The 13,460-nt window shown below is 47.2% G+C and overlaps 1 protein-coding gene across 1 annotated transcript in view; it reads right to left on the reverse strand.

Moving 5' to 3' along the window:
* Ephb1 (EPH receptor B1) overlaps window positions 1-13,460 on the reverse strand; it is a 425,502-nt gene that overhangs the window by 253,158 nt on the left and 158,884 nt on the right. The window contains exon 3 of the mRNA XM_048794387.1: window positions 8,085-8,766. Coding sequence (XP_048650344.1) covers window positions 8,085-8,766 — 682 coding nt within the window. The remainder of the gene's footprint in view (window positions 1-8,084; window positions 8,767-13,460) is intronic.

Raw genomic sequence — 13,460 nt, forward strand, 5'->3', positions numbered from 1 at the left:
ACTTTAGTTAAAGGGACTCAGAGCTGACTAACACACCAGTTCTCCAGACTAACAGAGTAATTTGGGTCCCCAGCATCCTCTGAACATTGCAAGAATTTTCTAAGAGTGAATGAAGATCACAGATAATTCTTGCCAGTAAAATGGTTGAATCTGAGAATGAAAGTGTAAGGACCCAGTGCCCCTAGATGCCCAGTAGGCACTTGAAGAAAAAATGACCTTGGGGATCACCCAACCCACTTGACCTCAAGAGTGGAGCACAAAGCTGAATGAAGAATAAGGAATGCAGAACTGCTGAGGCTACAAGACAATGACCAAACATGTCCCAAGGACCATACCCTAAGATCAAGTGACCTCATCCTAACTGGGAGGGCATGTGTTGCAGGAAGGATCAGCCAGAAACCAAAGGCTTGGGTCCTTGTCCAGCCCTTTCTTTTCATTAGTAAAGGTTGGGCTTGGCCCTGGATTTCTGTCCTGTGATTTCAGGAGGCACCTCGCAGTCAGTGCCTTCTTCACCAACCCAAGCAGATCCTGGGATGGTTTTCTGTGCTAAATCTCATCTTCCAAAGAACTGTCTGACCTGCATCATTAACTGTCTCTTAAAATAAAGTTGGAGATCCAACTGCCTTACGAGGAAACAGGCACTCAAGGCTCTTAGCAAGGAGAGTACAGATGGGATTTCAAAGCCCTTTCCCCAGGGAAAGGCCAAGTTTTTCTCTCTCTCTCTCTCAATGCCTATGTTAAAGCCCTGTTAGCAAATTGAGGCTTGCCCTGTTGGTCTCCAGTGTTTAAGAGACATTCCTTCTTCATTTGCAATAGCCCTAGCATGATTCTTTTTAGTCTTCTTCAACCCTCTGTATTAAGGAAGACCTGAGACCCAGGGGAATTGGAGCTCTGTCAACACAGTTGACAATGGTCAAAGGCAGGGAAAACAGATCTCAGACTACCAGAGCTCCCTGGGGCCAGATCCCAAAGTCTCAGTACAATTTGGATTCAATATGATTTTTTGTCTCCGTGCTTCAGGCTGAAAATTAGTCATTCCCCCTCCACATGAGCAAGTTTGTACCAACGTGTATGCTTATGTTCCATCGTAAAGGATTGCTCAGTTCCACAGGGAGATGGGGACAGAAGCACAGGGTGAGTGCTATGATTTGAATGTGTATCTTCTGAAGTTCAGGTGCAACCAATGGGACAGTATTAAGTGGTGGAGCCTGAAAGAGGTGATCTGGCCATGAGGTCTCCTACCTCTCGAATGGAATCAAGGCCCTTATATCTAATTTATAATTTTGGGGGTGCTGGGGATTGAATCCAAGGCCTCAGGCATGCTAAGTGCTTGCTCTACCACAAAGCTACACTGCCAGCCCCTGGAGGCCCTGATAAAAGAAGCTTCATGGTTTGCAGAGAACTTGCTATTCTGGCAAGGGATGACTCAGTGTTCCTCGCCTCCAGAGGATGCAGCCCTCATTGTACAACTAAACCTGCCTAAGACTTGATCTTGGATTTGCAGCCTCCCAGAACTGTGAGAAGTCATTTTCCACCCATTATAAATTGCTCAGTCAGTAATATTCTGTTTTAGCAGCAGGAACAGACTAAGGTTATAAGTCTGGCTACAGCCCTGACTGAGTTAGAATGTAGCCCTCCACGACCCATGACAGGAGTCCTCGGTATGGATTAGAGACACACCCAGGCCCCACTTACCTTTCCTGAGCCCTTTTTTATTACATAAAGCCTATGCTGGGGTCACCCTTCGTATGCTGTGCAGTACCTGGATGGCTTGTAAGCAGTTAACATTCAGAGCTCTCTGGAAAGAATGTGCTGATCTCAGACAGACCAAGAAGAGGGTGCGAGCCAACATGGAGTCCTGTGCAGATGCACAGGAAAGAATAGGAAAGCAAAGCTCATGGTTCCAGAGAGCCATGGGGACCCCAAGAAAAACAAGGGACAACACAGACATAAAAGAGTATTCACAAAAGCACAGCTGAAAGAATTTTAAAATTCCTGAAAACACATGTAATATTTTTAAGGATGGTTGATTTCAACAAGATTCAGTCTCAGAAGCAGAGACAGAGAGTGGCCTCTCCAGACCTGAGTTCTAATCTCAGCTGTGACGTTAACTAGTAATGGCGTTCTATACTGGTGCCGAGAAATGCCAGCCCCTCTCTGTTGTCAAATAAGAAGGTCAGAATAGATCTCCACCCCTCATACTTGGGCAGTTTCAGATTGTTAGTCAATTTTTCCTCATTGTGACCAAACTGTCTGACAAGAATAACTGAGAGGAGGAAATGTTTATTTTGGCTAACTCCATCACTGTGGGTCTACAGTGAGGCAAAGCATCCTGGCAGAAGGGAGTGATGGAGGAAAGCTGTCAGATCACAGCTTCTGGGAAGCAGAGAGAGAGAGAGAGGGAGAGAGAGAGAGGAGCCATGGATAAGATATAGTCTAAGGCCACACCTCCAGGCATGCCCCACCTTTCTACAGTTACCACTCAGTAGTCCAACCCATCACTCCATCAATGGATTAATCCACTGATGTGGTTAAAGCTCTCATAATCTGATCTGTTCCGCTCTGAACATTCCTGCATTGCCTAAGCTATGAGCTTTTCAGAGAACACCTCATATCCAAACCGCAACACGGACTCCTTAGAATTTCATTGGGCAGATGATGGGAAAGTAAATGACAGATTGGGTCCCTGCCAAACCCCTGAGCCAGTGGTGTTTCCACTACCCACGTCGTAATACGTGTTTATTATGTCATGGATGACCAAGATTGAGGCAAAATATGGACTTCCACCCAGGAGCACTCTTGCACATAGAACATTGTCACATGATTCTCAGTAGCTCTAGCACTGACCTGGGAGATTCACAATTGTTTGGTCAGCACCAATGGGATATGGGTCTTTCAAAGGCAGAAGGCGCAGTGCAGAACATAAGAGGATCTACCCCACCCCTCAACCGCCCTGTCATCCTCTGCCACCTTCAGAGCTCAGCATGCTGGTGTCCATGCTGCAGAGGGGCATCCTTCCAGCACCATTTGCTATATGCTTATGCCAGTGTCACAGCCCATTACATCCAGCCAATTACATCTGATTCCTCTCTGGAGGATGCCGGGTGGGTCACTGCAGGGAGCAGAGGAGGCCCTGAGAGTTTCTAAATTATGAAACCTATTGGGAAATCCTATTATGAAGCTCATCTTACAGGGCTGCAGTGTTAATGACCCTGGCCTCCCCTGTCCCTGAGCAGAACTGGCCTCCCTGGGGTTTGGAGGGAGGCTGTCTGGGCTGTGGACTTTCTCTCACTCACCAGCCAAGCGAGAGAGCAGTAGGGCTGCTCGGTACCCTTGATTGTGGCAGCATGGTGGCCTGATCAGGCATGTGCATGCACATGCACACACACACACACACATACACACAGGCCCCCACCTTCTCTTCTAGCACTATCTCTTCAGGATAATGAGGCAGGGGGTCCCACATCTGGACCCATCAACCCTAAGGGAGATGGAAATAGGCCCAGGAAACTTCTTTTGCCAAAAGAAGCTAAATTAGACACAATTTTTCTCCACCTTCGAATCCTGCAGATTTTTTTTTTTTTTTTTTTTTTGGTCTCAACTCCCCCAGGCTTATAAAGTGGCTCATCTCAGTTGCTCAAGTTGACAAAGGCACAGAAACTGTTGAAAGGTTCAAAATGTCCCTTGGGTTTCCAGGCATGAAGGAATCTACATGGAGGTGGAAAATTACCAAGAAAAAAGTCCCCAACTTGAAGAGGAGGGAGGAGCAAAGAAGCAACCATGGAAGGAAAGAAGACTTCCTGGGAGAGTGTGGTGGCGGGAGAGGCACTTTCAAAGGCTGCACTGGTGGGGTGGACAGCCTGAACTCACAGCTGCAGCAGATGGCGGGGAGGGCAGGAGCCTCAGGGAAGCAAGACAAACAGATGCACTGAGGGACTCTTCTGCAGGAAATGTGAAGACCCTGCCAATGTCCAGGGTTGGAATGGTCATAGCTGACCTGTGACCTCCCTAAAAAAGCCACATGGACCCCCAATTATGAGACATGTATTCTAAGCTCCAGCTCTGACTTGCAAGAAATGAGGGTCCCGCAGATCTGATCATGCCCCTGAAGAGAGCAGTAGCACTCGTAGGGATTCCGGTAACAAGTGACCAGGCTGGTGATGGCCAGCTACATGGAAAGTGGCTCCTTTCTGTAACTCCTGGACACCCACTCCTACCTTTAGCCCTCTCTTTCTCATACCCCCAAACTCTTCTTGAGCTTCCTGTCAGCACCAAGCCTATACTCTGGCCTACTCTTGGGGTCACCCTGCCTGGTCTTTCCACAGTACCCAGCCTCTACTCAGGTTAAAATTATTCTCTGGACCCCATGGGTCATTGGGTGTTCTCTACAGTGGTGAGCCAAAGCCAGACTAGGAGAGGGACGGGGACAGAGGCAAAACACAGTACCAGGAAAGATTATGCACATTGTCATTTTCTGAGTCCCCATCATGATTTAAGAGGAAGCTCTTTCTGGAAGCTCCAGGGACAGTATCCTGGAAGGGAAGGCCAGGCCTTGAGGGAGCACTCAGGAGTACACATATCCAGGGAGGATCTGCAGGACACCCAGATGGGACTGTGCAGTCCCAAATTTCTAGCAGGCATTAAGGAGTCTGCAGGTTCCCTACAACCACTGTCAGTCCATCCCCACCAATCTTTCACAGCACGACCTCGGCTGTTGCAATATGTTAAGCTCCACAGCACAGAGAAGGCTTGCTGAGCACCAATCCTTGGCCTGCCTGGCACAGAAGAGCTAGGCTGCAGGGACCCACACAGAGGATCGACTTGGTTACCAACCTCTGCAGGGCAGGGACGTGGTTAGAGAAAAGGAGAAAGCTGGGCTTTCTCATTAACTCGCTAAACCATCGCACAGTACTTGAAGTTGGAGGTAAATGAGCCAATTTCCTAGTAATTAACAATTTCATAGAGACAAAGAGAAGAGACACATGATAAGGTCAGAGTCGCTGGTGGGGTCAACAGGACCATGTGATTCTACCTGATGGGTTCTGAAAGAGCAACTCAGAAACAGGCTTTAGGCGGCAGAGCCCTCTAGGAAGTGTGTGAACCACATGCTAATGCACCAAATCTCCCCCAGACCTCCTCTGCTCACCCTCCCACCCCTCTTCTCACATCCTCCCTCCCAGCGACAGGAGCAGCTCCAGGCCAGGATTGCTCTTGGCTGGCTGGGCTGCCTAATTGGTCTCCAGGTACCTCTGCACAACCCAGCGACTGGTCACCATGAATTTGACAGATTCATGGGTTTAGCAGATGGAAAGTGAAAGCCAGAGAATATGTTTCCTTGCCCATTGTGATAGTCTGTCCTCCCAGCAAATAACACATAACCAGAAACCAAAAGTATTCGTTCTGTAGATTTTTGACATGTGCAAAGTCCCAGATGCAAATACCCAGAGAAGAAAATGTATCAGATCGACACAACCGTGTGAATCACAGAACGACCCAGGCTTCACCCAGCCAGGTTCAGGGAACATCAATCCTCAGGCTATAACGGGAGAGAGAAGTTGTTGGACATGTGCCAGTTCTCACCTGCAGGTCTCTGGCATCCACCTTTCTCCCTGCTCCTGGCCTCCTGAGGATTGGGTTCTAGAGGGCCACTCCAGAACTATTTTGAAGGGCTCCTTTGCCATCTGGCAGCACAGCATGAGCACACAAAATGGTTAGAGAATCTTCTTTTGAAAACAGCACAGAGACCAGTCACAAGGCCCTCCACATGCACTGTCTGACTGCCACCAAAGGGTGCAGAATCCTCTCGAGATTGCCATCTCTGTCGGCTCCAGGGTCCCTTCATCTCCTTAGAGCAACCTTCTATGAGTACCAAGCAGAGAGGTCTAATTTAGTCATCAGGGTCCAGGTACCCAAGTCAAAGGCCAAGCTTTCAGAGAATGCAGGGTCAAGTTCTTGAGACAGGAGGACAGGGCTTTTCTCCTCTCCCAGGGCACTGAGCTCATCCAGGTTGCAGGGCCAGAATCATGATGCCATCTGACTTGCCACTCTCTATTCTCACATGCCACCAAAATGTTGTCAATGCTTCTGAAATGGCAAAGTGAGAGCTCCCTGGGCTCCCCATTCCTTCTACCCTCCAGCGAGTTTGCAATAAGTAGATGGTTCAAAGTCAAGCCAGTTCACCCTAGCTCCAGATTACCCACAGCCACCAAAAGCCAAGAGAGAGTTGGGGCTGGGAAGAATGGAAAGAAACAACTTAGATTTACATATTTGTCCCCACGGGCCCTCCCAGGACAGCCACAGGAGGTGACTGACAAGCAGTATGGACAGCAGAACCCCCCAAAAGAGTAACGTTCCAATTAGCCCAAAGAAATGAACGCTTGTTCCCAGAGTCCCAATTAAATCAGAACCAATCAATGCCTGCTCCGGTTCCTGCCGTTGTACTCAGGAAATAATGAGAAAAATGAGAGGGCCCCAGCCAGCAAGTGCAGGGTGGCAGCCTTTTGAAGCCCAGAGAAATCACCCGTGCCCTGTCACAAGCATGCCGGGCTGCACCTGTGCCTTTAAGAACTCAGTCTGGTGCCTTGGTCCCCACTCAGACCCTAAAGAATGCCAAAGAGGGTGCCCCCCCACCCCACCCCCAACCAAAGGGACAAAGAGTAGCACTGTGGGACCAGGCCCGGCTGGTTTTAAAACTGTCTGCAGTGATTCATCACTGGACCTGCACTCTCTCCCCTCTGTTTCCACATCATCCATCACGAGTACCAGAACCCAAAAATCCAATAAAGACACAAAGGCACAGCTCTGCACTCTCAGCAGGCCTCAGAAAGGCTGTGTGAGGCCCCAGCCCAGGCAATTAGCTGAGTCCATAGGATCGCAGTGCTGATGGGCATTAGCAGCCCAGTGCTGGGAACTTGATGGACAGGTGTTGGAGGAGGAAGGTAAAGGGGAGGAAGAAGTCATGGGCTGCGAGATGTTCAGGCAAGGTGGTGGTGACAAGAGAGGACAAGTATCAGGAGGCTCATGATGAGAAGAAGGGGCCATTTACAGCCCCCAAACTCTAAAGGACTGGGGTCAATCCTAGTGACCTATTAGGGTTAAGGTGTAGAAAGCCTTTCTCTTAAAAACATCCAGAAGTTCTGAGGGTCACATGCAAAATTTTATAATGAAAAGAAGTCTTTTCCCAAGCCCTGGATTTCCCCATGTTAAACTTCTGTGACTTAAGTAAGACATAAGCCGTGGGGCCTCCAGACCCTTCCATTCTCCCAGGGAGACTGAGCCATGCATCAGTTCAGCCTGTGTCTTGCCACATGTGGTCATGGGCTCTCTAGAGCTGAGGAACACACGTGTGAGCACAGGATATCCTGACTCTCCCAGACTACAAAGTTGGCATCACTGTATCATTCAGAAGCAAAAGGTAATGCCACACACGATACACTCTTACTCCCATTCCAATAGCTTCATCTCCTTCCAGGGCCTGGCATTGAGCCCCAGGAGAAAGACAGCCAAGCCAAAGGGCTTTGAGTTAATGAGCTACATGGGTTCAGTACCAAGTTCAATGCTGTGGGAGCTGGACTGAAATGAACTAAAATATTTTCCAAATTCAGTCACTCCTCAATTACCCTTGAACGAATTGTCCATGACAACCCAAATACTCCATGCCCCACAGCATGGGGCTGGATGCAGGATGCAGAGGGGTGTGTGAATGTATGTGTGGGTGCAGGGGGTGAGAGAAAAAGAGGGAGGGAGGGGGAGGGTGTGGGAGAGGGAGAGGGAGGGAGAGAGAGAGAAAGAGGGAGAATATGAGTGTGTTCCTCAATTAAATATAAATGAGTGATTATTGAATTATTTTCCACTATTCAGAATTGTCTGTATCTCTCCCTCCCAGCATGAATACAGACAATCTAGAAACAATGAAACCACTGGAAAATTGTTAGGTTTAGCATTAGAGATTGAGGTTCTTCAGAGTATTATAATAAGCCATTAGTCACTTCCTGTTCCTGGATGATCCAGAGTTAGAATAGGGAAATCTTACAACTTGGCCCATCCCCAAGGAAGCAGAGGCCTCCCAGGGCCCCAGGGCTTACCCTTGCAGGCCACGCTGTTCTCGGGCTCATAGCCAGGTTTGCAGGTGCAGCGCCCAATGGGCACCATCCATTCCCCATCCCCATTGCAGTAGAGTTTGATGGGTACGTCCACTTCCTCTGCGTTGGGGATGCACGTGCCCCTAGCAATCACCAGAGATGTGCTCTCCGCTCCTGTCATGGTTTCTGGGAACACTGCAAAGTTTTGAACAATGCTGGGACACTTTTTGAAGAAGACGCGGACAGAAAGGAGAGACATACAGGCTCCGTAATCCTGGAAAGCGAGGTAAAAACCATTCCGAGTGAGAGGACCAAAGCTCCTGACTTCTGTGTTGACCTTCATCAACCTTCCCCCAAAGTCCACCTGGGAGAAGCTCTCATCTGCAGCAATGGTGTCTACTTTGAGGTAGGGAGCTTCAGACCAGAAGGCTGACTTCTTGGTGGCAATGACAGAGTCAGTCTCATAGTAGTACAAGTTGAAGGTCTCCTTGCAGGAGCCTGGGACATTGGGGAGGCTGCTACAGTCTCTCACAGTGAAGCGCATCTCTGTGTAGATGCGATGGGCCCCCCGTCGGTTGATGAAGGTGGTGAGCAGCCAGTTGTTCTGGTTGGGCTCGAAGACATTGCACACCTGGTAGGTGCGGATGGTGTTCAGGTTTTCATCATAACCGCTGACTTCTTCCCACTGTACCAAGGAGTCCATAGGCACACAATGCAAAAAAAACAGAAAATAGAGAATGAGACCACAAACCAAGACAGAACAGAGGAGAATCCTGGGGCTGGGAGGGCCTTACGAGCTCACCAGTCCCACTGCGGGACTCGGGAAATGAACATATCCAACCCCTGCTTCATTTTAGACACTTCTTTTTAAAAAATACTTATTTGTTTAAGTGTAGATGGACACAACACAATACCTTTATTTCTATGTGGTGCTGAGGATCGAACCCAGGCCCCGCCCATGCTAGGTTAGCGTTCTACCACTGAGCCACAATCCCAGCCCCTTAGACACCTCTTTATGAGATGTCATAGTTCTTTGCCTCCCATACCAAGATATAACAGATTTCATTCTAGAAAGCATTTTCTCATCTAAACTATAACTCTCATACTGTGACTATGGCTTATGACATCCATGGGGAAAACCTGCAGCTCTCAGCTCCGAGTGATGGAAGGAACTTTCTTCCTCACTTCCACAGCCTCTATGGAATAGTGGTCCAATGACATGACACCAGTCATTGGAAATCCCCACCTCTGGAACTGATCTCTCTATGGTGGTGAATCTCCTTTATCTCCCCGAAAAGCACATGGATATAAAGCTTGCCAGAGTTACTCAACAAACTCAGATTCTCATAAACTTTTGTTTTATAACCTTAATCTCTTTGAAAGAGCTAGACTATAAAACACTGTGGAGATTGCTAAGAGAGATCCACAGTGAAACCATTTAAGCTTCATTATGTGCAAATTTCAAGCAAACCTTTGAAAAGCAAGAATGTTGGAGGGTGTTATTCGGGGAGTAAGTTTCTTTCTAAGAGAGAGAGAGACAACCATGATTCTCATTGAAAAAGACAGCCCCCATTTTTAGCAGCCATATAGATTGGATTGGAAGAACACATTTATTAGACAATGCCTCTCAATATTCCCAACAACTAGATACTATTATCTCTAATTTATGGGTGAAAAAAATATCATGCAATTCTCCATGGCTGAAAGCAAAGGTATAGAGTTAAGGACCTAGACAGAAGTGGTACTTTGATGGCCTAAGAACTTCTAGAAAATTATTTCAACAGGCCGTGGGAAGGGTCTGCAAAGGCAAGTGTCAAAAAGAGTTTCTGGGTCATTCTTTCTTCCTTGTGTTATAAGGAAAGAGGTGGAGGAAATAGCTATCCTGCCCATATCTGGAAGCTCTCAGGGCTCTGATCTCAAGAACTGAGTCTACTCTCAGGAATAAATTTAAAGTCCTATTCTGTCTGCCTAAAATAAATAAAGGAGAGGAAAAAAAAATTAAACTTACTAAAGTAAAAAGTGGGTGGGTTAGGATCCTTGACTATTTGGCAATTGTGATCAAGGTAACCAGAACCTATCCATTTCTTTAAATATTGTGCTGATTATTGTTCATGGTGTGAAGTTTAAATGTATATATTGGAATTGTCCGTTAGCAGCTAAAAGCCAGTTATGTATGTGTGCATGGGAAATACTCTGCAATAGCTTCTCACAAGGGGTTAAGGCCCCTAGAGAGGCAGGAGGATGGAGGCAAGACAGTTCTTCAAACTGTCCCAGGGTATCAGAAAAACCAAGCAAAGTGTGAAGGGGGACCAATGGGATGACCTTGCACATCCAGGACTATAAAATGACCTCCCTCGTGGCCAGAACTAGGCAACTGAGCTGCAGTCTAGCCCACAAACCTGCTGGCCCCCAGCCCCTCCCAAGTGCGGGTTTCCTCCACAGCCCAAAGTCCTCAATCAGCTCCTTCCAGATCCTGTGCCAGTTTGGGGACAAAAAGGCCATCCCGATTCACTGCCCTAGACAAAGTCTCATGTCCTCCATAAAACACCCAGCACCCATCTATCACTTGATTCCTTTATGATCTCCCAGCACTTCTCCCTGCTCCACTTTCCTTCTAGAAAGCCAGATTTTACTTTTCAAACCCACAAGTGTGTCACATCTCTAAATGTTTTCTCACGGAGCACCTTCTCCGTAGAATGCCTTTCAGGATTGGAAAACCTCCCAGTTACCAGTTCACGTTCCCCAGGCAGGACTGGACTCCCTACCTTGGCGCTTGCTCCGGGCTTCTCCTTCACTACGGCCCCACTGTAAGAACATGTGTGCTCAGGAGCCAGGGTATCTCCCCCAGGGGTCATCGAGGCCCCAAGGACTGCAGCACATCATCAACAGGCTGCATCCTATCACAACCCCTGAGTGGGTGTGGTTCATGCAGGTGGACATGCCTGTTCCCAGGCTCAGTGACAGGGCCACCAGCAGAGAGAGAGACAGCCCCACTGTACAGTTTGTGCAGAGTATAAATTCCCACTGTCAAATCTCACCTGGACTTTGCTTAATTTCTTATTGATTCTCTTGATGTAGAGAAACCGCTTTTTCTTCTTTCTTGAAGACTACATTATGTTCTATTACAACGTGTGTTTGTTAAAGTTACATTCTGCTTGCTTGGTTTTTGAAGGCAGAAAGCAAATATATTAGGGAGAAGAAGTTGCTGACAGTGTTTCAGATTAAGTTTCCAGTTTGCAGACCTCCCTCCCTTTCTAGGGCCACTCTGAAATTTTTTTCCCAGGTAACATTACATGACAGTTAAGGGAAGGGTGTCTTTCTCTCGCTTTTCTGCAATTGTTTAAACCTGGCAGGTTTCATGATCCATTTTTCCAGGGGGGGTCTTAATATAAAAGTGGGTCACTCTGTTTATGCACAGGTGAGGCATGTGGCCCCATTGAGGGTGGGGGCTGGACACAACTGGAGTCTTTGTCCCACCCAAAACTAATGCAGCTCTGCTATGGGATCAGGACCTGAAGCCCAGGCACAGGATCACCTTAGCACAGAGACCATCGCCGACAATAGGTCTTTCAGTAAACAGAATGAGGATTTCCACTCTCATGGAGCTGGGAATATTGAGAACATTTATCTTAGAAAATGACACTGATTAGTATTAGAAGACCCATCAGAGGTAATTGTTTTAAACATTAACCTCTCTAGGCCTCAGTTTTCTCATCTGTAAAATGAGGAATCATACTGGGTGACCTCGAGTTGTAAAATTCTACAGATCTAATTGATTCCCTGACAGCTCTCAAGGGAGCGATCAAAGCAAATTAGAGGGAATAGAGCTTTATATTCAAAGGGAAAGAGTAGAAAGAAATTGAGAGAAAAGGAAAATAGCTCCCTGTTGTTTGGGGAAAAGCCACGATGGAGCCTCCCATTAATTTCTCTCCATCATTCTTCCCCTGTCAGCGGGTGCTGCGAGGATTGGAGACATAAGCCATCAGAGTGGGCCAGAGGAGGGACAAATGCTTTCAAGAGCAGGTAGCAATTAGGATGGGGGCCTAAGAATTTGAAAGAGAAGATTTTTGGTTAATGGAGATGAGGGTGGGGTGGTATTCCCAGCAGGGAGAGACAAACATCATTGTTTATGATACTTGGAATCAGTCTCCTTGCTTTACAGTGAGTTATGTCTCCCTCATTCATCAATGAAAAAAAAAATATTGACTAAATACCAGTTTTATACCAAGCACTCCATTAGCCACTGGGGATACAGCAATATGCAGCTTATAATCTAGTGAGAGGAACACAAATTAGTAAATGATTATGAAAATAACTAAATAACTACAATTGGACTAAGGGCTATCAGGGAAAATTATGGATTGCCAAGAAAGGGGATGCACCTGACATGCAGCAGAATGTCAGGGAAGCCGGGAGGGGATGGATGGAGGCTGGAGAAGTATGTGTCTTCTGGGAGCTGAGTGTCTGAGCCCAGGCACACACAAGTGCAAAGGCCCTGAGGTAGGGAAGAGCAACCTGATGCCATTGAGGAATGAAGCCTATAGAGCAGAAAAGTCATAAAAGGCTGGAAGCAGTAGGAATAAGACTGAGGGGAAGGTGGATTGGATAGAGAATTTTGGATTTCAACCTGAGTGTAACTAGAAGTGTCACTGATGAAGTTTAGGGATGAAAAACACAAGTGATCAGAACTTGTGTTTTTATTTACTTATTTATTTATTTGGATACTAGGAATTGAGCCCAGAGATACTTAACCCCACTGAGCCACATCCCCAGTGCTTTTTTATTTTTTTATTTTGAGACAGACTCTCTCACTAAGTTGCTTAGGGCCTCTCTAAATTGCTGACACTGGCCTGGAACTTGCAATCCTCCTGCCTCAGCCTCCTGATTTGCTGGGATTATGGGTGTGCACCACCACACCTAGCTAGAATTGAGTTTTTAAAAGGTATTAGAGAAGCAATGTAAAGCCCAGGCTGGAGGACACTTGAGCATATGGAAGAGACAACTAAAGGTCACTGTAGCCGTCCAGGAAGAGGTGATGGAGGTTGGACCAAACCCAGGGAGACTGGAAAGATATTTGGGGGAGACTCTCTAAGTGCTCACTAAGCCTACAGTGGGGACAACAGACCAAAGGGCTCTATGTCCCCTAAACATTCTTTAATGCACCTGTCTTCCCTTTCCTCTCAGGATTAGATATTCCAAGATCCTTGGGAATACTGCTTCCCCACCTCCTCCCCTTCTCCTTCCTTAAAAAAAGAGGGACTTTTACCAGTCTCGGGTAGTCTACCCTGCAGATGCCCAATGTCCTGTTTAGGACCAAATTTCTTTTACCCTGATCCTTGCTGGCTCCATTTCCTGGAGTCTTCCTTCTCACAGTCCAGC

The sequence above is a fragment of the Marmota marmota genome, unplaced genomic scaffold (genome assembly GCF_001458135.2).
Source record: "Marmota marmota marmota unplaced genomic scaffold, marMar, whole genome shotgun sequence".
Lineage (NCBI taxonomy): Eukaryota > Metazoa > Chordata > Mammalia > Rodentia > Sciuridae > Marmota > Marmota marmota.